General features: G+C 40.7%; 1 protein-coding gene across 7 annotated transcripts in view; it reads left to right on the top strand.

Annotated features, from left to right (window-relative positions):
* FRY (FRY microtubule binding protein) overlaps positions 1-21,936 on the top strand; it is a 367,201-nt gene that overhangs the window by 66,751 nt on the left and 278,514 nt on the right. For 2 of the 7 annotated variants that reach the window (XM_061628446.1, XM_061628444.1), the window contains exon 1: positions 15,199-16,095. The exons of 4 other annotated variants lie outside the window; for them this stretch is intronic. In XM_061628446.1, coding sequence (XP_061484430.1) covers positions 16,026-16,095 — 70 coding nt within the window. In that variant the 5' untranslated portion in view covers positions 15,199-16,025. Of the gene's footprint in view, positions 1-15,198; positions 16,096-21,936 lie in introns of those variants that run through there. One more of the 7 variants, XM_061628445.1, reaches the window with a different exon arrangement.

The raw sequence follows: 21,936 nt of genomic DNA, 5'->3' as shown, positions 1-21,936 counted from the left end.
TATATGCTGGAAGTTGCCAGAGCATGGAGTACAGTGGCAAGGTCATCTCTGTCCAAAAGGCTGTAGCTAGCGACCAGCCATAGCTGGATATAGGCATTGAGTCCAGTGTTGGATTGAGGAGTACCCAGAAGCTATGGGCCTGTTCTTCCTAAGGGACTGCAAAATCTGTCCACTCGGAATTGCACTTTAATTTTTCAAGAGACATTTTAACTTTTCCATTTTTCTAAAATAAAAAGGTTCCTCACTAATCCAATTGATTTTAAACACTGCAGTCCTAATAAATTACTGGTCTACTGCAATGCCGGTTGGCTTTTGTAGCCAGCTAAAAGGTTTGTAAAACATTGGAGTGCAGTGGAGGCTGGTCCATTACGGCAAATGAGGCACTGTCCCACCAACCTCCGTCTTCCCTCAGCCAGCCCCTGCCTTCCTACTTACAACCAGTCCAGGGGATGCCATTGTCTGTCAGCTTCCTCCACCTTGTTCTTGTTACCCTACATGTGTTACCCTTGTAGAACTCAGCAGGGAAGAGGATGCGGGCAAAGCTAGAACTAGTGGTTCTGCCTGTCATTGGCCCAAGGTTCCACGTACTGTTTGGCCTCCCTGCCTTTCACCTTTCAAGTCCCAGTGGGCACCAGCCACCACTATTAGGGTGGACTTCAAATATGTGGAGAATTTTGAGTTCATGGCATTTGAAATTCATTAATAAGGAGCTCTTAGTACATGCGTTGCAGTGAAATAGATTTAGAAATATGCCTCCATCCTCACAATATGTGAATTTGTGCACCATGCCCGGTCATGTTTGTTAACTGCAAAATGAGAAAGAGCTTTGGGCCCTGCCCTGCCTGACAAACCTAGAGATCTAGAAAATAGAAGCAGAGCCTCTTGTTTGATCTGAAGCGAGGAAATCAGATATAAATGTTTGAGGTAATAAATTGTACTGAGAGTGTGACTGTTTCAGCTTAAGCTTTACATTTCCAGTTTAGAACAGCAGATTTAATTGACAAACACCTCAAAGCAGTTCACATAAGTCAATAGAAAATATTCATTAAAAATAGTAATAAAAATCAAGTGTTGGCGAGCAAGTGGGCTACGCAGCGGAGGCTACAGCTTGGGTTGGTGTGCAGGAGGGTGGGAGGTTGGCAGAGGTGCCCACAGAGTTTGTCTGTGGTGGCGGTGGCATAAAAGGCAAGGCAAGCAGGGTGAGGAGGGGAGTGGGGGTGCCTGCATGGGTGGCGGGGGGTGGGGTGGTGAACAGAGTTGACGAGCAGAGCAAATGGGGGGTTAGCAAGCAAAGCAAGCAGGGGCACAGCTCCTAGTAATATATATATTATATTAGATGGGGGAGATGTTGAAGCAGCCCCCCCTGGGATGCTGATGGGTCACCACCAGCCATCCCAGACATCCCCCAGGACAGACCCCGGACTGGCCACCCATTCCTCTGCCTGACACGGCACCTCTCCCCTTGCCTCCGCCACCATCACAGCCCCACCTTCACCCAGTCCAGGGGGCAGATGAGGTAGGAGATTCAACAAACCCAGCTCAGGAGGAGACAGCGCTTATGCGCACGCCTCCAACCATGACTTGGGGTACATGCAAGTAGGGGGCCCACCCAGCCCTACTTAAGCTGGGCGAGGGTGGAGGGTTAGTTGCTGAGTTAACATCTTAATGTAGCCAAGTTGTGCCTAGTTAGAGAAGGATGCTGAGTTCTGAGTAAGCCATAGGTAGATTCATGAAGCTCTCTGAACTGAAACTTTCTATTACTTCAATAAAAGAAAAAACTACAGCTGTGTCTGAGTCTGAGTTCCTCGAGTTAAGGCAGGACACCTCTGAAGATACAAAATTAAAGGTGTGTGAGCCAAACTCTGGTATGTGTTTTTCTTTTTGTAAATGGACATCTTTTGAGTCAGCTGTTAATGGACAACAAACAGAAATGCCTCCTTAGCTGGATAGTTGTTGCTTTTCTTACTGTTTTTAGGACTACATCACTGGCATGCAGAAGGAGAAAGTGAAATAAAAGCAGCAACTTAAGAGCCTTCCTCTGTGCATTGACCCTACCAATGCTGATGGCTCTGTTCTACTTCTGCTGTCAGAAATAGTATCCTTCTGAATACCAGTTGCTGGAAACTGCAGGAGGGGAAACTGCTGTTGCCCAAAGGTCCTGCTTTGGGGCTACCCTTAGGCATCTGATTGGCTACTGTGAGACAAACATGCTGGATTAGATGGGACATTGGTCTGATCCAGCAGCCTCTTCTTATGTTCTATGATGTTGTTTGCGACAGTTTGCACCCTAGATGTAGACTACTGTAAATCACTCATCATTATTCTACTGCATTGACTTTGGTTTTTAATGCCACTTGGTGGCAGCACAGTGGCATGTTTCTTACAAATGAAATGGTGCAAACACACACACAACCCTGCAATGCCTGAATTTAAACATAAAAGAAACAGTTATTATAAGTGCATAGATTTTTACATGGTATTTCTATATAGCTGTAGCAGCAAGTATCCATAATTACTGCCCTGGGCTCCTACTGGGAGGAAGGGCGAGATATAAATCAAATAATAAATAAATAAATAGGGTTCTGGATTGTAAAAGTGGTTGAATTTGTTTTCATTGTGTGTATGAGCAGAATTTATCCATTCCTATGTAACTAACTACTCCATTCTGCCTCTTAATCCAGGTGATGCTGCTTATTTGCATTTCAAGTGGCAATCCTTGAACTCTTGAGTATTCAGGACATGTGATTCATGCTTAGTTTAGCTTGCCCTGTTAGTGTTGGGATTTTAGGTATGGGTGTCCACAGCAGTTTTTCTAGGAGGGACAAAGTAAGGCTTGAAATTAGAGATGTGAAGGCCTGGGAAAAAACAAAAATTCAGATAAAAACTCATTTTTTTCTGTTTTTTTCCAAAGCATTTTTTGCTTTTTTTTTGAAAAATTGGAAAAAATGAAAAAGATGAAGAAAAAGTGAATTACGGAATGTTTATTTCAGCATGATGAATAAAATGTTTCATTGAATATTGGTCCCCCCCCTTTTTTCTCAGTTCTTTTTATGGGAATGGATGCTTTATGTCTGCTTGACACTGTGGAGGACTAGCGGAGACATAAATAATTTTCTTTGTTATTAATGGTTTCTTCTGGTTTTTTAAATTGTTTTTTGCCTGCTCCTCATAAACTGGCAAAACAAAAAAGGTTCTTTACAGTTCAGGTGTTCCTTACAGTTCAGGATCTTGTAGATCCATTTGTTACAAAAAAAAAGTAAATTCAGTTTGTAATAATTGTTTGAATAAAATGTACTTTTAATATACCAAATGTGATAATTTTATGCCAGACCAATTTGTACATAATTACATTTGATGTTCCTGAAGTAATAAAATGACTTTCAATCTGTAAAAAATGCTAATATCACATTTTTTCCATTTTTCCAAAAATTTCCATTTTTTCTGAAAAAAACCAGAAAAAACCCATCTCCCCCCATGGCTTCAACAGTTCCAGAAAGTTTACATCTCTACTGTTTATAAATACTTTGATGAGAGGACACTAGAAATCATTACAGTACTAAAAATAAATGGAGATACAGCTGAAGTGATTTCAACTCGCTGGGCAAAGTTGGAGTTAAAAAGTTATTTTCAAATGTTAAATAGCTTACTAGAGACTACATGACAAATAAAACCCACACAAAATGTTCTACCTCCACTGTTGGAGGTAGTATGCCTTTGAATAGCAGTTGCTCGGAATCATCAGTTGGGCAAGTGCTGTTGCACTCAGGTTCTGCTTCTCAGCCTCCCAGAGGCATCTAGCTGGCCACTGTAAGAAGAGAATGGTTGACTTATTGGGCCACCAGGGGTGCAGTCCTGGTTCTCAGGGGTCTTTTAAAGTAAGACCCCTTACTTTTTTAGGAGCAGGGTCCCGCCGGGTCCATATGTCTCCAGTGTCCTACAAGCCAATCAGAATGAAACGGAGTGTGTTAGCCACTGAGAAAAATCTTCTAACCTGCTTCCTTGTCCTCTGCTGCTGATTGGAGCCAATCAGAGTGAAAGGAGGTGAGTCAACCACTGAGAAGACTCTTCTCAGTAGCTAACACACTCCACTTTCATGTTGATTGGCTCCTAGGGATGTCTGTTGTTGTGGGAGAAGGCACATGCGGAAGGACTGAGGCGTGTGGAGATAATGATGGCACAAGCAAGCGACTAAGGGGGTGTGGCTGTGAGGAAGCGTGGCGTGGCTATCATGAAGGGACTCTGCACTTCTGAATTTGTAATTACGCTAGTGTGGGCTACTGCTCTGATCCAGCAGGACGGTTTTTATATGCCCATGTGTTTGCTAAACTGTTCTGGAATGAAACTTCAACATCCAAAATATATATTTGGGGGGGGGGAAATACTTTAACAATAAGTAGTACAGTAATAGTCTGTATTTAAAAACATATCAAAACTGATTTTAAGTAAGACATTTTCTGTGCATTTTAATTTTTAGTATATTATTTGTTTGTTTGTAAAATTTACTACCCCTCTGTATTACAATTCCCAGAGCACTTTGAAATCAACTAAAATAATAAAAAGTATAAAAATGATACAAATTGTTAAAAGCAGCAAGATGGAAGGAAAAACAAAAGCATTAAAATTGGTCTTGATGGCCTGGGTAAATTAAAAAAAAGTCTTTCCCAATACTGGAAAGATATAAGAGTTGTCATCTGGTAACATCCCTGGGGAGAGCAGTCCAAAGCTGAGAGGATCTTTTGCCTAGTCTCTATCTGCCTCCCTTCAGAAGGTGGGAACACTCAGAGAAAGGCTTCAGAAGATCGCCTTAACTTTTGGGAAGGTTCATGGGAGCAAGCAGTCTTTTAGGTACCTGGATCCCCAGCCATACAAGGCTTGAAAGGTTAACATCAGCACTTTGAACAGGCTTGGAAATGGACTGGCAAGCCAGTTCAGTTGTTTAAGAATCGGCAGAATATGTTCCATTTGTCCCATCCCAGTCAGCAAATTAGCAGCTGTTTGGACAAACTGAAGTTTCTCAGTAATATTCAAAGACAACACCACATAGAGCACATCTCAGCAATCCAATATGTATGTTATCAGAACATGGCCAGGCTGCAGCTGGTGAAAGGCATTTCATGTTACAGACATCATTGGACATCCAAGGAGGAGATTTAGATCTAAATGTACCCCAAGCTGTAGACTTGATTTAAGTGTGCAATCCCATCTGAACAGGTTGAGAAATACCTCCCAGGTCGGATGAACCATCTACCAAGAGCATCCCCATCTTGTCAAGATTCACCTTTAGTCTGGCACTGGACACAGCACGCTAATAGAAATAGAACATGGAATATATTATACATGTGTCCTATTCTGATTCTGAAATCAAGCACAGTAATTTCACATGGGCTGGCTAGCTGAAGCCTGGGAGTTACCATGCCCTGAAATTTTAAAGTTAAAACTAAGATATATACATTGTTTTTTTCAATTGGTTCCGTAGTCAAAATAAAACTGAATTTAGAAGTAAAATGCTGTAACCTGGGTTATAACAAGTTGTCGTGCAAGATATTGAACAAGATTGCAAGACATTTCTCAGTTGTAGCTTGGGTTATAGTCGGTTGTCATTAGGCAGGTTGTTACACCAATATACTAACAGAAAATTAAAATACATGCCATGAGTGAGAATTAAGGAGTAATGTTAGCAATGAAAAAGGACATGACTGCTTCAGTTTCCAGATCAAACCAGTGCACATTTCTGCTGCAGTTTGAGATTTTCTTTTAAAATCTCATGAAAATTCTTCAGCATTTTAGTGCAAATTTATCCTAATAAAAACATTTTTGTATGCAGTTTTGGATAATGTACATATTTTTGCAAGCAATTTCTCCTAATATGATGCATTTTGTATGTTATTTTTACTAATAAGTTCATTTTTATGCATACTTTCCCCTAATGTATGCATTTTTTGTAAACTTTGGTTGGAGAATAGCACTGCAAAATTAGTATAAGTGTGAATGTCAAAGGATGGCTGTGTTTCAGTTCTCAAAATGTTTCAAAAAGTGTGGAATTTGATAGATCCGGCTTTAAATGTGGATTGAAGCAAATTTCTCCCCGATTTCCTATGCATAGGGACTTTCCCTGAGTAAGGGAACAACCCTTTGAACTCGTAGATTTGTTTTATTTCTAATCTACAATTAAATTCTGAGGTTTTCTCTGTGGCATTTTTGCATTCGATGTGTAGTACTTCCTGGCAGACCCTGTGATTAAAATCTCTCATTACTCTCTTACTCATTTGCAAGATTGTTCTTGGATATGAACTGTACTTGCAGCTTTGTCAAGTTTGTGCTGTTCAAAAAATTTCCCTGAAATAATTCCTTGGGGTATGATAATTGCAAAAAGCACCCTTTGCTATAAATAATTCTCAAACATAAAAATATAGTTGGCATGGCTGATCCCTATGTTTCTTTTATGAGGCACTATAAATGCTTTAGAAGTCTGTCTTTGTAGGTTTTGCCACAATTAACAACTGCTTTTGGTTAGTCATCAACCACTCTGTGCATAAAGAGTGCTACTAGGACATAATTGCTATTGCTGCTTCAGTAAGTCTTGATTAGCCTAAAGTCTGCTGGAGTTGGAAGTGCCTCTACTTTAACATTCATTATTGGGGCCCAGATGAAGGCAATGAAATTAAAGCCCTGGGGCTGCTGCAACCCCTCTTTCTCAGTGGGAAATGTAGCTGGGGAATTGCAATGGGAAAGTGTCAGGTGGAGAAAGGGTTAAGCACACATATAACTGATTGTCTTCTGAAAATTGCTCCCACCCAGAGATGCTTTTTTGTAGAAGTAGCTGTTAGGATTATATGCATGTATTTGTATGTAATGTATAGTTTGGCCCTCAGTCTGACTGATTTCATAGTATTTGAATGCTTACTTGGCAGTATTCACAGAGTATATTTTCAGTTATCTGGTGTACTTTGGGGCTATTTTATAAATAATTAATGGTGGTGGTGATAACAATAACTGGTTTAAGGAAATCTATTTTGGCAGTAAGGCTATATTCCGAAGCACTTTTGTTTAAGACTGCAGTCCAGCGATGTGTGTGTAGCAGGAGGCATTAAAGCAGGATTGACTAACCTGTGGTCCTCTGGATATTGCTGGACTGTGCTTCTAATCATCACTGACCATTGGCCATGTAGACTAGGGCTGATAGGAGATGGAGTCCAACAATGTCTGGAGGACCACGTTAGCCACCCTGAATTAAAATGTTCACATATAGTGAGTGAAAAGGAAAGAAACATAGGAACAGGTTGATTGAGTCTGTTCCTCCATCCTCCCCATGTCCTCTGCTTGCTTGCCATGATGGTGAGAACTGCCAGCACTGAGTGGCTGACAAGGAAAGAGGAAATGGTAGACCTAAGCCAGGCCACCATAGTCTTGTTTCCTTTCCCCCATCAAGTTCATCAGATTCCCAGTCCCTGCTTTTCTTCTTGGACAGCAAGCAGCACAGCTCCACCAAATGAGGTGCTTACTCCTGGCAGATGTAGCAAGCATGTGCACAGACTACAAAAGTGCAAGCTCTGCTAGGAGGCCTGGAGGTCCTGACGTTACATGGGCCGTGGCCTAGTACACCTGGGATGATGGGAGCCTCTACACCCTGCCCCTCTCATGCTGAGAAAAGCATTACTTCTTCTTTGAGTGGTGAGACATTCCAGGAACAGTGTTACCAGTTTCCTTTGGATGAAAGAGCACTGGATGCTTGTGGTGTCTTGGTTGCATTTGGATTTATTTACAATATACAAGCAGAGTGTGAGGAAGCAAACAGGCATTCATTCAACCAGAGTCAGATTCCCGCCTCCCTATGAAAACTGCACTTACTGTTTAATCTACATACAACTAAACTTAAAGTTTCATCTAAATACAACTAAAACCCTCAGTTCCCTCTAATTGCTGTTTCTTCCACTGGTACACAACATCTTCCAGAGCACTAGTCTCCATCCCTGCAGGTGAATTGGCTATTTGGAAGCATTCACCCCAGCATTAAAGGAAGAATAAGGTTGTGTTGACAAAATTCCTGAATCTTATTCAGCATCACTTTAGCAATACCACAATGATAGACCCACTCACAAATGAGACAGCCAAAATTACAACTTGATTGCACTTTAAACTGCATTGAAGTAAATATGCTTAGAATTAGGTGTGTGTGTGTGTAATGAGTGTGTAATGAATGTGTGTGTAATAATTAATCCAATGCATGATTATTCAGAAGCATTACAGCATAGCATTAGTTTTAATCAATTTTCATTCATTTTAATAGTTCCTTTCAGGATTGGTAGTTTTCTTGTGGAAAAATAGTTTTCGGCAAAATGTAAATGTACTGCCTTCAAGTCGATTCCGACTTATGGCGACCCTATGAATAAAGTTTTCATGAGGCTGAGAGGCAGTGACTGGCCCATGGTCACCCAGTGAGCTTCATGGCACTTTGGGCAGGACAGTGGTAAATAGCATAATTTAAGATTTTTAAAGAAAAAAAATCCAGTATAGGCTCTACACTCCAACTGAAAGATCGTCTTACTCCTTATACACCCAGTCGATCACTGTGTTCTGCAGGTGAGGGCCTCTTGCAGATACCATCTTATCAGGAGGCCTTTTCGACACAACATAGGAAGCGGACGTTTAGTGTTATGGCACCAACCCTTTGGAATTCCCTCCCCTTAAATATCAGACAGGCACTGTCTGTGTTACCTTTTCATCACCTACTGAAGTCCTTCCTCTTCCAATAAACCTTTTAAGTAGAGACCTTATCCCAGGCCAGTCTGCATCTGTGTTGGAATTGCTTTTTAAGATTTTTAAAAATATTTTTTTAAAGATGTTTTGTTTTAACATATTTTAAAGTCTGTTTTTAGGATGTTTTAGTCTATTTAGTGTTTTGTTTGTGTTCTGGGCTCCTTCTGGGAGGAAGGGCGGGATATAAATTTAATAAATCAATAAAAATGGCTCAAAAGAGCAACGGCATCACTAGGATTAATGGTCCATATTCTTGGTGTGACCGTGAGTGTAGACTAACAAAAAGAAAACTGAAGGCTAAGATTGACTCTCATATACCCAAGTGATCAGTCCCAAGCCCTTTTTAAATCAATGAAGTCCTCTTATAGAGCCCTCTTAATCCAAAAGAAAGCTGATTTTGCTGAAGCCCGCTGGCAGCGGCTAGCCCGCGCGACCTCTGACAGACAAGAGCGCCTGTTCTGGAATTTAGTCAAATCTGGGATGGGCACGCTAAACCCCCAAATCGTAAGACGAATTCCAACTTCAGTCTGGCATGCCCATTTCCAAAGGCTTTATAGTCCAACGGCAGTTTCTCATGATCATCTGCTGGATATCGATATTTCAAAAGCGCCTCCGTGGCCCCCAGTCATGCCAGAAGAAATTAGTACTCTCATTGACTCTCTGAAGTATGGCAAATCCCCAGGAGAAGACTTTCTCCCCCTCGAATTATTCAAGCAATTCCCTGACTGGTGGGCCCCTTTTTTGGCAAGCCTTTTCTCCAGGATTAATGACTCTGGCATTATCCCTGATGGATGGAGGCGCAATATTATTGTACCAATTTATAAAAATAATGATCCTCTTAAACCCTCCAACTACCGCCCGATCAGCCTACTAAATGTGGCTTCCAAACTTTATAGCAAATTTTTGCTACAAAAGTTGGAAGAATGGGTGGAGATTAATCAATTTATTCATCCCGAACAGGTGGGCTTTAGAAAAGGTTCTTCACCGATTGACCATTGTCTAACCCTGCAATTCCTTGCAAAGAAGAGCATAATAGGACCTATACGTCATCTATATGCTGCATTCGTTGACTTAGCTGCAGCCTTTGACTCTGTCGATAGAAATGCCCTATGGTTAAAACTTTATAACCTGAATATAGATCGTCGCTTACTCTACCTCATGAGGGCCTTATATACCAATACTAATGCTTTGGTTAGAGTAAGCCAAACCGGTGCTATGATGAGTCCGATAACAATAGGGAGGGGTGTCAAACAAGGCTGTCTTTTAGTCCCCCTCCTTTTCAACTTATTTATCAATAACATCATATCTGATCTTTCTGGTCCACAATACTTTCCACCATCGATTGGCCACAGGAAGGTGTCCGTGTTGTTTTACGCGGACGATATGGTCCTCCTGTCATTAGTTCCAATCGGCTTAAGGAAATTAATGAGAAATTTACAGGCCCTCTGTACAAAGGAAAGGCTAGAAATTAATTATAAAAAAATGAAAGTTCTAGTTTTTGGCAAGAGATTTGTAGGACACCGTTGGTCAATGGCAGACCATCAGTTGGAACAATGTTGGACGTATAAATATCTGGGAATATATTTCTCGGATACTCTTTCTTGGAAAAGACACCTGCAACATATAAAACTAATAGCCGCCAAAACAGCAGGAGCAATCTTGAAGTTCTATCGTTCTGTTGGAGGTAACTTAATTCTCCCGGCTCTAAAAATCTTCCAATCAAAAGTAATCTCTCAGGTTCAATATGGTGCATTATTATGGGGTTGGGACAAAGAAATTGTTCAGTCCTTAGAGTCTATTCAGACTAATTTTCTCAGGCGTCTTTTATTCCTCCCTCCAGGAACATCAGCAGCTATTTTATGCGCTGAGACCGGTCTTCCCCCCTTGGGAGCACATATCCATCTCGCTCTTATGAAATTCATGAGACTAGCTGGAACGTCGCCGGGCAAGGAATTACTAAATTTGTGCCTAAACCACCCTTTTTCCTTCAATCTTTGGGGCTCTAAACTAGATGAATTATTATCTAGTTATCATATAACTCCTCAGGTATTTATATCAACACCACCTAACCAAAAATTACGCGAGATTGTTTTCCGTCATACTGAGTATTTAGATCATTTAACACTAACTAACTCTAGAGTGGCTCCATGGTATGGGAAGTTTAAGCCCGGTCATTATCTTTCCTCATACCTTACGTACCCTTTTCCCAAAAGTCTCAGACATGCGTTTACTGCACTACGCTTTTTCTCCCTCCCTAATGCAGATAGAGAGGGACAAATTCTCGGTATACCAAAAGATCAGAGAAGATGTCCTTGCGGATATAATAAGGAGGAGGATATCCCACACATATCGCTCTATTGCACAATTTATCAGGACCCCAGAACTAAGTGCCTTAAGAAGCTTTTAGATGATTCTCAATCTCTTTCAGAAGCGGGGAAAGTAATTTTTTTATTGTCCGATTCAAATCAGGATGTGACACATAAGGTATCTCTGTTTGTATTAGCAGCTTCGAAACTACGAGCTAAGTTTATTTCAGAATCTCAACAACAGTAGTTACATAAGCATGATGCTTCAAATTCCTCTTTTTGTATGTATTTTTTTAAAATTCAACTTTAAATCCCTTTTGGAATTTTAAAATCAGAAGTTCTATAACTTGCATAAATATTAGCAGTCCTATGATGTTTTAAATTTTTTTATAGAGTTTGCTCAATTATAAATTTTAATCTAGTAAGTTTGTTGTATAAGTTTGTGTTGGCCTATGACCCTGCAATTTAATAAATGATGATGATGATGATGAATAAATAAAATTTCATAAACTTAACAGCCAACTATCAATGTTGCACAGAAGCAGCACATTAATATTTAAAGAAATATATGTCATCCTTCCTCCTTTACATCTCTGTCTTGGAAACCTACAAAATGGATCCATTTCCAGACTTAGGACACAATCCAACTCACCTTTCTGCTGGGCTGGGGTGAGTTGGCTGCTGTGGATTCCCCCTGGCAGGGCCGGCAGGCTCCTGGCTGTGCTGGGCTCAGCCAGCCTTCGCTGGCAGCAGTCCTCTGCTGCAGCTGAGCCTGATGCTGCCAGGAGCCTGCCAGCGCCACCCGGGGTCGTCCATGGTCGGCCAACCCAGTGGACAGAGGGCTGGTGGAAGCCCCCAAAACAGGGTGTTCCAGAGATGTAGATTCACACTAAAATGCTGGAGAATTTTCATGAGGATTTTAAAAAAATAGCAAATTTTTGCAGAAATGAATTTAAGATTGGGAACACAAGAAACTGAGAACTGAACTTAATGGATCTTTCCAACCCTACCTCCCACTGATGAAATGTTGCTATGTCACTTTGTAAAATAAAATGTGGCTGGTTAATGTTGTTGCTGTAATTATGCTATCAGTGTACATGGCCCCTTTCAGAGTTGCACAAATACAGAAGCCCCAAGGAGCTTACAGTTAATAATATAAGAGAGAAACAGCTGATAAGGAATCAATGTGAGCAAATGCAGGTGCACTTTGTTTCAGGTGTATATGAAGGGCCTAAGTCAAAAGTTTCATGGGAAAAATTATTTTAATTTTTTGAGGGGGGAGTTGAAGGAAAAGAAATAAGTGTTGTCATATTGTCATATATGTTCTCAACAGGCATTGCAGCATAAAAGGCAGCAAGGAAGAATGGCTGAACTTCTTTAAGGAATCAGGTGTCAGGTTTGGTAGGACTGAAGTGCAAATAATAGGCTGGTATACTGGGAAGAATGGGAGAAGGTTGTAGAGATGATAGAATCATAGAATAGTAGAGTTGGAAGGGGCCTACAAGGCCATCAAGTCCAACCCCCTGCTCAATGCAGGAATCCAAATCAAAGCATTCCCGACAGATGGCTGTCCAGCTGCCTCTTGAATGCCTCCAGTGTCCGAGAGCCCACTACCTCTCTAGGTAATTGATTCCATTGTCATATGGCTCTAACAGTTAGGAAGTTTTTTCTGATGTCCAGTCGAAATCTGGCTTCCTGCAACTTGAGCCCATTATTCCGTGTCCTGCACTCTGGGACGATCGAGAAGAGATCCCAGCCCTCCTCTGTGTGACAACCTTTCATGTACTTGAAGAGTGCTATCAGATCTCCCCTCAGTCTTCTCTTCTCCAGGCTAAACAGGGCCAGTTCTTTCAGTCTCTCCTCATAGGGCTTTGTTTCCAGTCCCCTGATCATCTTTGTTGCCCTCCTCTGAACCCGTTCCAGTTTGTCTGCATCCTTCTTGAAATGCGGAGACCAGAACTGGATGCAGTATTCAAGATGAGGCCTAACCAGTGCTGAATAGAGGGGAACTAGTACTTCATGCGATTTGGAAACTATACTTCTGTTACTGCAGCCTAATATAGCATTTGCCTTTTTTGTAGCCACATCACACTGTTGGCTCATATTCAGCTTGTGATCAATGACAATTCCAAGATCCTTCTCACATGTCGTACTGCTGAGCCAAATATTTTCCATCTTATAACTGTGCATTTGGTTTCTTTTTCCTAAGTGTAGAACTTTGCATTTATCCCTGATGAATTTCATTCCGTTGTTTTCAGCCCAATGCTCCAGCCTATCAAGGTCCTTTTGAATTTTGTTTCTGTCTTCCACGGTATTAGCTATGCCCCCCAACTTTGTATCATCTGCAAATTTGATAAGCATGCTTTGTACCTCCTCATCCAAGTCATTAATAAAAATGTTAAAGAGTACTGGGCCCAGGACCGAGCCCTGTGGTACCCCATTCACTTCTGCCCAGTTTGAGAAGGAACCACCGGTAAGCACTCTTTGAGTACGATTCTGGAGCCAACTGTGGATCCATCTAATAGTTGTTCCATCCAGCCCACATTTAGCTAGCTTGCTAATCAGAATATCATGGGGCACTAATTGAAGGCAAAGATAAAGTTGTGCTGGATTCAAAAGGGAATATATTTATTTTATTTATGTAAACATTCATAGGCTGCACTTTAAAAAATACAGCAAGGTTGTATACAACATAAAGAGCAATACATAGTCAGCATAGGATTTGAGGTCATATGGCAGGGTTGACTAACCTGTGGCATACTGGATGTTGTTGGACTGCATCTCCCGTTATTCCTGACTATTGGCCATGCTGGCTGAGGATGATAGCTGAAATCCAACATCCGGAGGGTCACAGATTAGTCACCTCTTCGTATTGTCTACCAATTTTTGGTCCCCAGATGTTGTTGGATTATAACCCCTATTATTCCTGGCCATTGCCCATCCATTGCTGACCGATGATGGGGGTTGTAGTCCAACAACATCTGGAGAGTGTAACCTAGGAGAGGAGTGAATTATTCTGGCAAAAAAGTTGTCCTCCTTTCCCATCCCTCCTGTTCTTCTTCTCCCCTGCCTCTGATGCCTTCTCAATTGTGGCCCCCACCCTGTGGAATTCTCTCCCAACTGATCTATGCCATGCCCCGTCTATAATGAGCTTCCGCCGGACCCTGAAGACCTGGTTTTTTAGGCAGGCTTTTGGAACGGGCTAGTTTTACTGTTGTTTCAAATTTTTAACTGTTTTATATACTGTTTTAACGTGTACGTCGCCCAGAGTGGCTGGTCTCCCAGCCAGATGGGCGACTAACAAATTGCATAATAAATAAATAAATAAATTTACAGTTGAAATGCAGATTGTAATCTCCTTCAGATGAGGATTATTTTAATATAATTCTCACTGTGCTCAATGTCAACCCTCAGGTCTGATTTATTTGCTTAATTCTGTAAAGCACCATATGCACTGATGGTGCTGTATATATAAAATTCCTAATCATGTGCGCTTGGATGGGTGCTCTATTGAAATCAGAAGCAATATAGTTTGCATAACTGAGAAGCTTGCAGGATCTGTTGGAAATCTTTCAGAAATTACTACATATATTGCTTCTCTCTGGGTGATGAGCCAGTTGCATGCAGGCCCACCATGCGCAAGATCAGCCATTTTTGCACATCACTGCAACTCAACTAAAATATTGCTTAGCAGCAGAGTACCAAATGTGCAATCCTTGTACATAATGTGCATGATGGCTTGCATATATCCATCTCACAGCAGGGAAGGACTCAACAACAATTTCAGTTAGCCTCATCCATATTCAGATGGTTGTGTAAACTGATTACATTTCAAAGTAAATTGTCTTCAGGGGCCAGGGTGCTAGTCCCCAGCAGGATTTCAGGTAATTCAAGCTGAAGCAGGTTGTGGATCTGAGATGACGTTTTACGTAATTTTCACTGTGCTCAATGCCAACCCTAAGGTCTGATGTATTTGCTTAGTTCTGTAAAGCCCCACATGTGCTGATGGTGCTGTATGTAAAAAGTTCCTAATCATGTGTGCATATATTGTGCCTGTAAATGGAGCAATAAACAAAAAGCTGCTTTAATAAGGTGTTATTTCTCTGGCTGCTGTCTCTTTAAATCCGATTCAAGACAAAATGGTATCAACCGCCACTGTGACTTGTCTGGTGCTGAGAGAGAACCACCAAAACAACTAAGGCAGCTGCGAAAAGCCCCCCCCCGGGGGGGGGAGAGGAAAGAAGCTCCGTCACTGCACATCCAGCAAGCTGTATGGGTGCAGCTTTGCTTTACCGCAGCATGATGCAGTTGTACCGAATTAGGCGTTGTTATTGTTGCTCTTGAGAGAGGGAAGCAGCTGACCAACCGGTACAGAGAAAAACAAAACAAAACCCAAACACGCCACCCTAGCTCAGCTAAAAAGGCCACTTGTGCTGCTGGAACAGAGGGAAGGCTTTCAGAATCTGGGAGGATCCTGCAGCTGCCCGCCGTTGTGGATCGGCAAGGTCTGTTCCCTGGGTTGCACCAGGGCGTTTGCAGGAAGAGGTGTTTTCCTTCCGATCGCTTTTCCAGGCCGGCTCGCCGACACCCTGCAAGAAGACGGTGTTTATGCAACCGCAGCAGCTGCTCTGAGGACAGCCTGGGCATACGGGCAGCAGACCAAATAGGCAAGGCGGTCGGTGGACACCAGGATGCTCTCTGCGGTTGGGAGAAATAATCCTCGCTGTGAAGGATGATCAGGAGACAAGCATCTCCTAGGGTGGTTTGTTTGCTGTCGCCGAAACGGAGAACAGCAGCAGCAGTAGCGGTAACAACAACTGCCACCACCTCTGAAGAGCGGAAGGAGAGGTTCTGCAGAGACTTCATTTCCTCTCCTGACCCCCTCCGTTTACATCACTAACTGGTGACAGTCACATCTCGCCGGCAAAGTACCTGCCACTCGAGCCGTTCTGTGCCGCAGACATGGCCAGCCAGCAGGATTCCGGCTTCTTTGAAATCAGTATCAAATATTTACTGAAATCCTGGGGCAATAGTGAGTGAGCTTTCCTTTCACTTCTACCTCCAAATATTGTAGGGCAACGATGGTAGCAAAGAGGAAATGCAACCTCGCTTTTGGGCTGATGGCTTTGTGATTATCTGTTGTACCCCCCTTTTTTGGGGGGGAGAGATGAAGGCGAATTCCCATTCTTTACTGTTTTAGTAAATGAAAATATCAAAGGTTTAAATAGTCTTCTTGGGTTATGCTTGATTTTACTCGATTTAATTCTCAAATTAGACTCCTTCCTGGATCTCTCTCTTCATATCTGGAATAGGACAGGGTAGAATAATTCCATTCTCCCCTTCTTAAATGCTTGTGGTTGGTTTTATTCAGCTTTACTTCATTTATAATATTTTGGGAGGACTGTTTTACTACAATGTTTGCGTATTTTGCATTTGATCGGTGATTCATTTGAGGAAAAATGGGACAAATCATGTTCCACTTTTTTAATGTATATTTTCTTTAATGAATACAGGGAGGGGAAATGGAATAAAACACTGTCAGTTCAGTTCCCCTTTTTATGGTTTTATTGTATGTTATATTTGCATTGAAGGAGCCTGTCTTTCTTTCTAAACCAAATGAGAGAGTTGCAGAATGTAAACAAATGAGGTTGGAGCTATCCACTATTGCAGGCTTGGTATTGCTGATGCACTATTGTCCTCTCTATCATCTTATTTTAGTTTTTTATATGGTGAAATTGTTACATAATAAAGATCAGCAAATGACAAGAATGCACACAAAAAGTGTGAAGTTAAACAGGCCTCTCTAGGCTGTCAACTCTGATTTTAAGTAATGTGAAAGTTCATTTTAAAAATGTGTCCAGCTCATGCCCCCTTACATCACCAAACATGAACAGCATCAGATTCTAACAATTTCTAAAATGTCCAATCTCTCTAGAAAAATATAGGTAGATTATGTATGCAGCACTACGTCTTGTCACTGTATTTGTAATTAAACAGCTCTGTTATGTGATGGATTCAAGATTAGTTCTTTTAATAGGGTGCTAATTATCTGACTATAAATTTTTTTAAAAAGCCAATTTAGATATATTAGATATATCCTGATGTATCAAGGACACCATCTGGGAATGATATCTATAAGCACTATTTTGTACCCCAATATAACATATGAGACTTGTCTTAATTTTTTTTCTACCATAACTTGAAGTCACCACCAGTCAATAATATTGTTACCTCAGCAGCATTTTTAAAATTTGCCCTGATCAAAAATCTTTCTCATATTTCATACTTTTAGAAAATATTAATTGATATATTATAGCATTACTGTGCTTTGGGTTTTGAGTGAATTGGTTTTAAATGGATATGAGATCCAGAATAAGAAAAGAGGGAAAATAAATTGTTGAAGGCTTTTGTCATAGAACATTCCGTTCCTTTAAAAAACATGTAATGTGAAATATGAAATCATTTTAATTCTTTAACTTGTACCGTGTGGTATAGGCCTAATGAAAATTAGCTGAATCTTTTATTACTATGCATTAGGATTTTTTCCTTCAAGTTCTATAGCTAGTCATTAGAAAGATGCTTAGAAGTTGAACAGTTTTCCTAAACTGTAGGTAGAAGTCACCAAGTGAGATTATACTTTCTAATTTATATCTGCTTGAAGTCTAAACGGCTTTGTAGGCAAAACTCAAATCTACCTAGTAATTTAAAAGAACAAATGGATAAAAATTTGTTGCATATACGCATAGGGTTGTAGACTTGTTTAAAGGTTTCTTGTGGTGACTGTGTTAGGGGTGAAGCTTAAATGCCACTTGTTTGAATCTGTTAGTGACCTTGCTCATGTGCAGCAACCTGTTTTTAAAGTAATGCCTACCTGAATTTGGTGCGAAGCCACTATTAAGTTGATTGCAAAGTGAGAGGAACCAGGTCGAGGAGGGAAGTTGAAACTCTGACTTCAGGCTTCTTCGTTTCTTTTCATCTTACTTGAGTTTCCTTTACATGCTTGCTATAGTTTCTTGCATCTGGTCTGCTATAGAGTACTCTCCATTAAATACTGTAGAGACTCAAGGGCACAGGAAGGGCAGAGTGTCGAAGGACAGTAGCTCGGTAGTCTTGGCTTGTGGCCTCCAGAGTGTAGTCCCAGCATAGGTCCCTGGAAAAAAGGTATAAAGAAAACTTTGGTTTCCAGCTTGTGATCTAAGAGCCTCTCAAAATGTGATACGGCTACTCCTCTGTGTTCCTCACTGTCTCAGCACGGCTAGCATCCAACTAATCAGTCACCTGAAACATATTGGGCCAGTTCAGACGTCACAATAAACCTTTTTTCTGGCATGGCTGCAAGGAGGAGACTGGAAGCTTTCAATTCTGTTTTTGAGTAACTGTGGTTTTGTGTTTCATCTGAACTTAAACTATGGATAATCTTAACTATGGTGTGAAATAATCCAGTTTAGTATTCTGTATTTTGAAATTTGCATATTTCAAACGATAGTTAAGAATAATCATAGTTTGTTGTGTTTGGATGAAACAAGAAGCTGCAATTAATAAAAAAAACAGAAGCAAAAGCTCCCATTTTTGTCCATGGTCAAGAATAAGCTTATTATCTTACATTTATATCCTGCTTTTCCTTCCTTCCTCGAGAAGTTCAAAGTGGTGTAAATGGTTCTCGTTTCCCCATTTTATCGTCATAACAACCTGGTGAGGTAAGTTAGGTTGAGAGACAGTGACTGGCCCAAGGTCACTCAATGAGCTTCATGGCTGAGTAGGGATTTGAATCTCAGTCTCCCAGGTCCTAGTCCAGCACTCTAACCACTACACCACACTGGCTCTCATCTTGCAATGCATGGAAAGCTCTCCCCAAGTAGACCTTATCTGGAGACCTCATTACTATCATTTAGGTGCCAGACAAAAACATTTCTGTTTTCCCAGGATTTTAAGAATTGCTAATGAAAACATTATTTAACTTAGAGCAATTTGATTTTACTGACTTTGAATGCTTTTGTTTGCTATTTTACTTTGCTGCATTAGTTTGTATGCTTTACGTTGTGCTTTTTGGTTACTTACTACTGTTAGCCATCCTGGAAACACAAATCATGTTGAAGGTGTGGGATAGATGGGCCACTGGCCTGATCCAGTAGGATCTTCTTATGTTCTTATGTGTTGTTACATAGGGTGTGCGCACTGATGGATTTATACGTGATCTGTAGCACTGAGTTGTTTGTCACTTAAGGCATACCATTTAGGGCTAATTGAATTAGTAGTTGCAAGTTTCTCTTAATAATATGGTTCACTGACCATCATTAACAAGTGCAACACTTTTGTGCTGATGCATTGGTACCTATCAGCATTAAAACATTGATTCATTCATCCCCAAAGGATTCTTGAGGTCTACTCTTGATATAATGTAATATTAATAAACAAAAACATAATACTAGCATATCAGTAATCAATTGTTTACAGCAAGTAACAATTACAAAATTTGAATATTTTAAAAATATTTTGTTTTTAAAATAATTGCTTAAACATTTCAAAGCACGGGATGTTTCTAAGTGACTATCAGTACCCTAAGCAGTTTACAGTAGGGCCCCACTCATACGGCGGGTTTCGTTCTGGACCCCCGCTGAAAAGCGAAAACCGCTGAAAAGCAAAACTCATTGAATAGAATGGAGTGCGATCCCCAAAAACTGCAGTAAAAGTGGAACAAGCGCCATATGAGTGGGTCTTTAGTCTAATTGAGTCTAATTGAGATGCCTGCATTAGCGAAGCGCTGTAAAGCGAAGCGCCGTAAAGCGGGGCCCTACTGTACTCAGAAGCAGATCTTACTGGTAAGAGCCACTGAACTCAGTAAGTGTGTTTATAGTTGCGGTCATACAGAGCAATCCAAACTATAGGAAGTCAGTGTAAATTACACTAGGGTAAATTATGCAGGTATAATTTACCCCTATTCCAAACTCCATTCAGAAGTGAGGTTGCTTCCAGGTGAGCCAGCTCAAGCCTTGCAGAGGAAAAAGAGCCTTTAAAGTGGTCTTGTTTTACTTATAGCACCTTTTTTGCCAAAATAACTTCTGCTGGGTTGCTAGGTCATGTGACCAAGCTGAATAGGTCTTGGAATAGGTGTAAGTTTCCCCATGACCAACCTCTCCCCCGGAATGCTCCTGTTTGGGTGACTTATGCTAGTGTATCTGTAGAGCACTGTGACGCCCTCCCCTGGTTCTCCCTGTCAGGTTCTAAATTACTAACAACACACTGCAGTGCAGCTTTTCCCAGAAGTAAAACTCATTTAATTCAGTGGTGTTTGCTCACTAATAAGTTTGTTTAGGATTACAGTCTGAAGCTGTCGTCCTATACACACTTACCTGAGAGTAAGACTTTTCTGCAGTTAGCTGTGATTTTAATGTATAGTGGGTTTTTTCTATAGAGTGATATCCAACATTAAGCATACTCAGAGCAGACTGACTGAAATCAATGGACTTAAGTAGTCTTAATTGGGTATTGACTAATGTATGACTAATGTTGGATATCACCCGTGAATTTTAAATTCTGAGTGAGACTCCTTGGGATCAAAGAGCAGTGTAGTAAATGTTAAAACAATGGTGGGTGGATTAGCTGCAATCATGGCTCCAGAGCAGACCTCAACGTTCTTGGATTGTTGGAAACCATAGCACAGAAAACATGCTGTTTATCCTGTTCCATCCATTTGTTACATATGTATATGAGACTTGCGAAACTTTGCGGAAGATGTAGGAATGAGAAACTTGGGATTGGAATAGTAACTTCTAAACTCATAAGACTAAACATCAAGAATTGTGAATGCATAGGGTATCAAGTTTGCAGCGTTCACTCGTATGCTACGGGTGATAGAAACATGAGTTATCAGGAATGAGAAATATTTGCATAATAGCATAATGGGCCTAAACAGAGGATCATATGGGAAAAACCTCCATGTCAGACATCCAGAATATGGGTGGGGAGATAGCAAATGAAACAAATCCTGCATGTATACAAAGGTCCCATGGGAGCTTAATTTTACTTATTTATCCTATATTTCTGTAATGAACATTTAGGTTGCAACAAGTACACACATTAAAATAATACATAAACATTTATTAATACTAACATTTACGTTAAAAATTCAAGGGTGGTATAAAAATAGCAAGCTCAGGCCATTCTGAATAGCAATTCCAAAAATGGGGGGCTGTCTTGAAGTCTTGGCTGCCTGTCAAAAGGCCAACAGTAATGGGCAAGGTGTTCTACTGTCTTGGTACCACCAAAGGTAAGGGCCTTGTGCCTACCCACCATACCTTAGAAAGGATCTTTTTACACAAGCCTTTTGGTCCAAAAGTTTTTGGAAATCAAGAATTGTAGCATATGTAAGTGGCATTTCGTGTTTCTCTACCCCTCTAAATACCACACCTATTATACATCTGCATAAGTCATACTCATCAGATCTGAAGTCAGTATTGCATCATGACTGTTCAGGTGGGTAATTTTGGCTTTACCTCCTTGAGTTCCTGATGCCTTTCTCCAGGCACTGCTCTCAGCTCAGTAAATGAATGGCATTAAAAATCATTGATATGCATTATTAATATTTCCTATGTCAACATGGTTTCCCAGATCATCTGGTCACTATTTTACCTAATGGAAGCAGTGTACTGCTATTTTATTTGAGTGGTATGCTGGTTAGGGATGTGTTAGAATTCCACCTAATTTGGATTTGGTACCGAATTTTCCATTAGTTTGCTTGTTCTCAATTGCTGAGGATCAGATTTTATGGTAGCAAATTTCCGCTGCTGTTTTTGAATTTTTTTAAAAAATATATCCTCTAAAACATAGATAAGACTGATAATTTATCAATAATTCTTTTTAAAATAGCAATATT

Source organism: Rhineura floridana, chromosome 5, assembly GCF_030035675.1.
Source record: "Rhineura floridana isolate rRhiFlo1 chromosome 5, rRhiFlo1.hap2, whole genome shotgun sequence".
Classification (NCBI taxonomy): domain Eukaryota; kingdom Metazoa; phylum Chordata; class Lepidosauria; order Squamata; family Rhineuridae; genus Rhineura; species Rhineura floridana.
The sequence above is the reverse complement of the archived record's forward strand: the minus strand, read 5'-3'. Positions and strand labels throughout refer to the sequence as shown.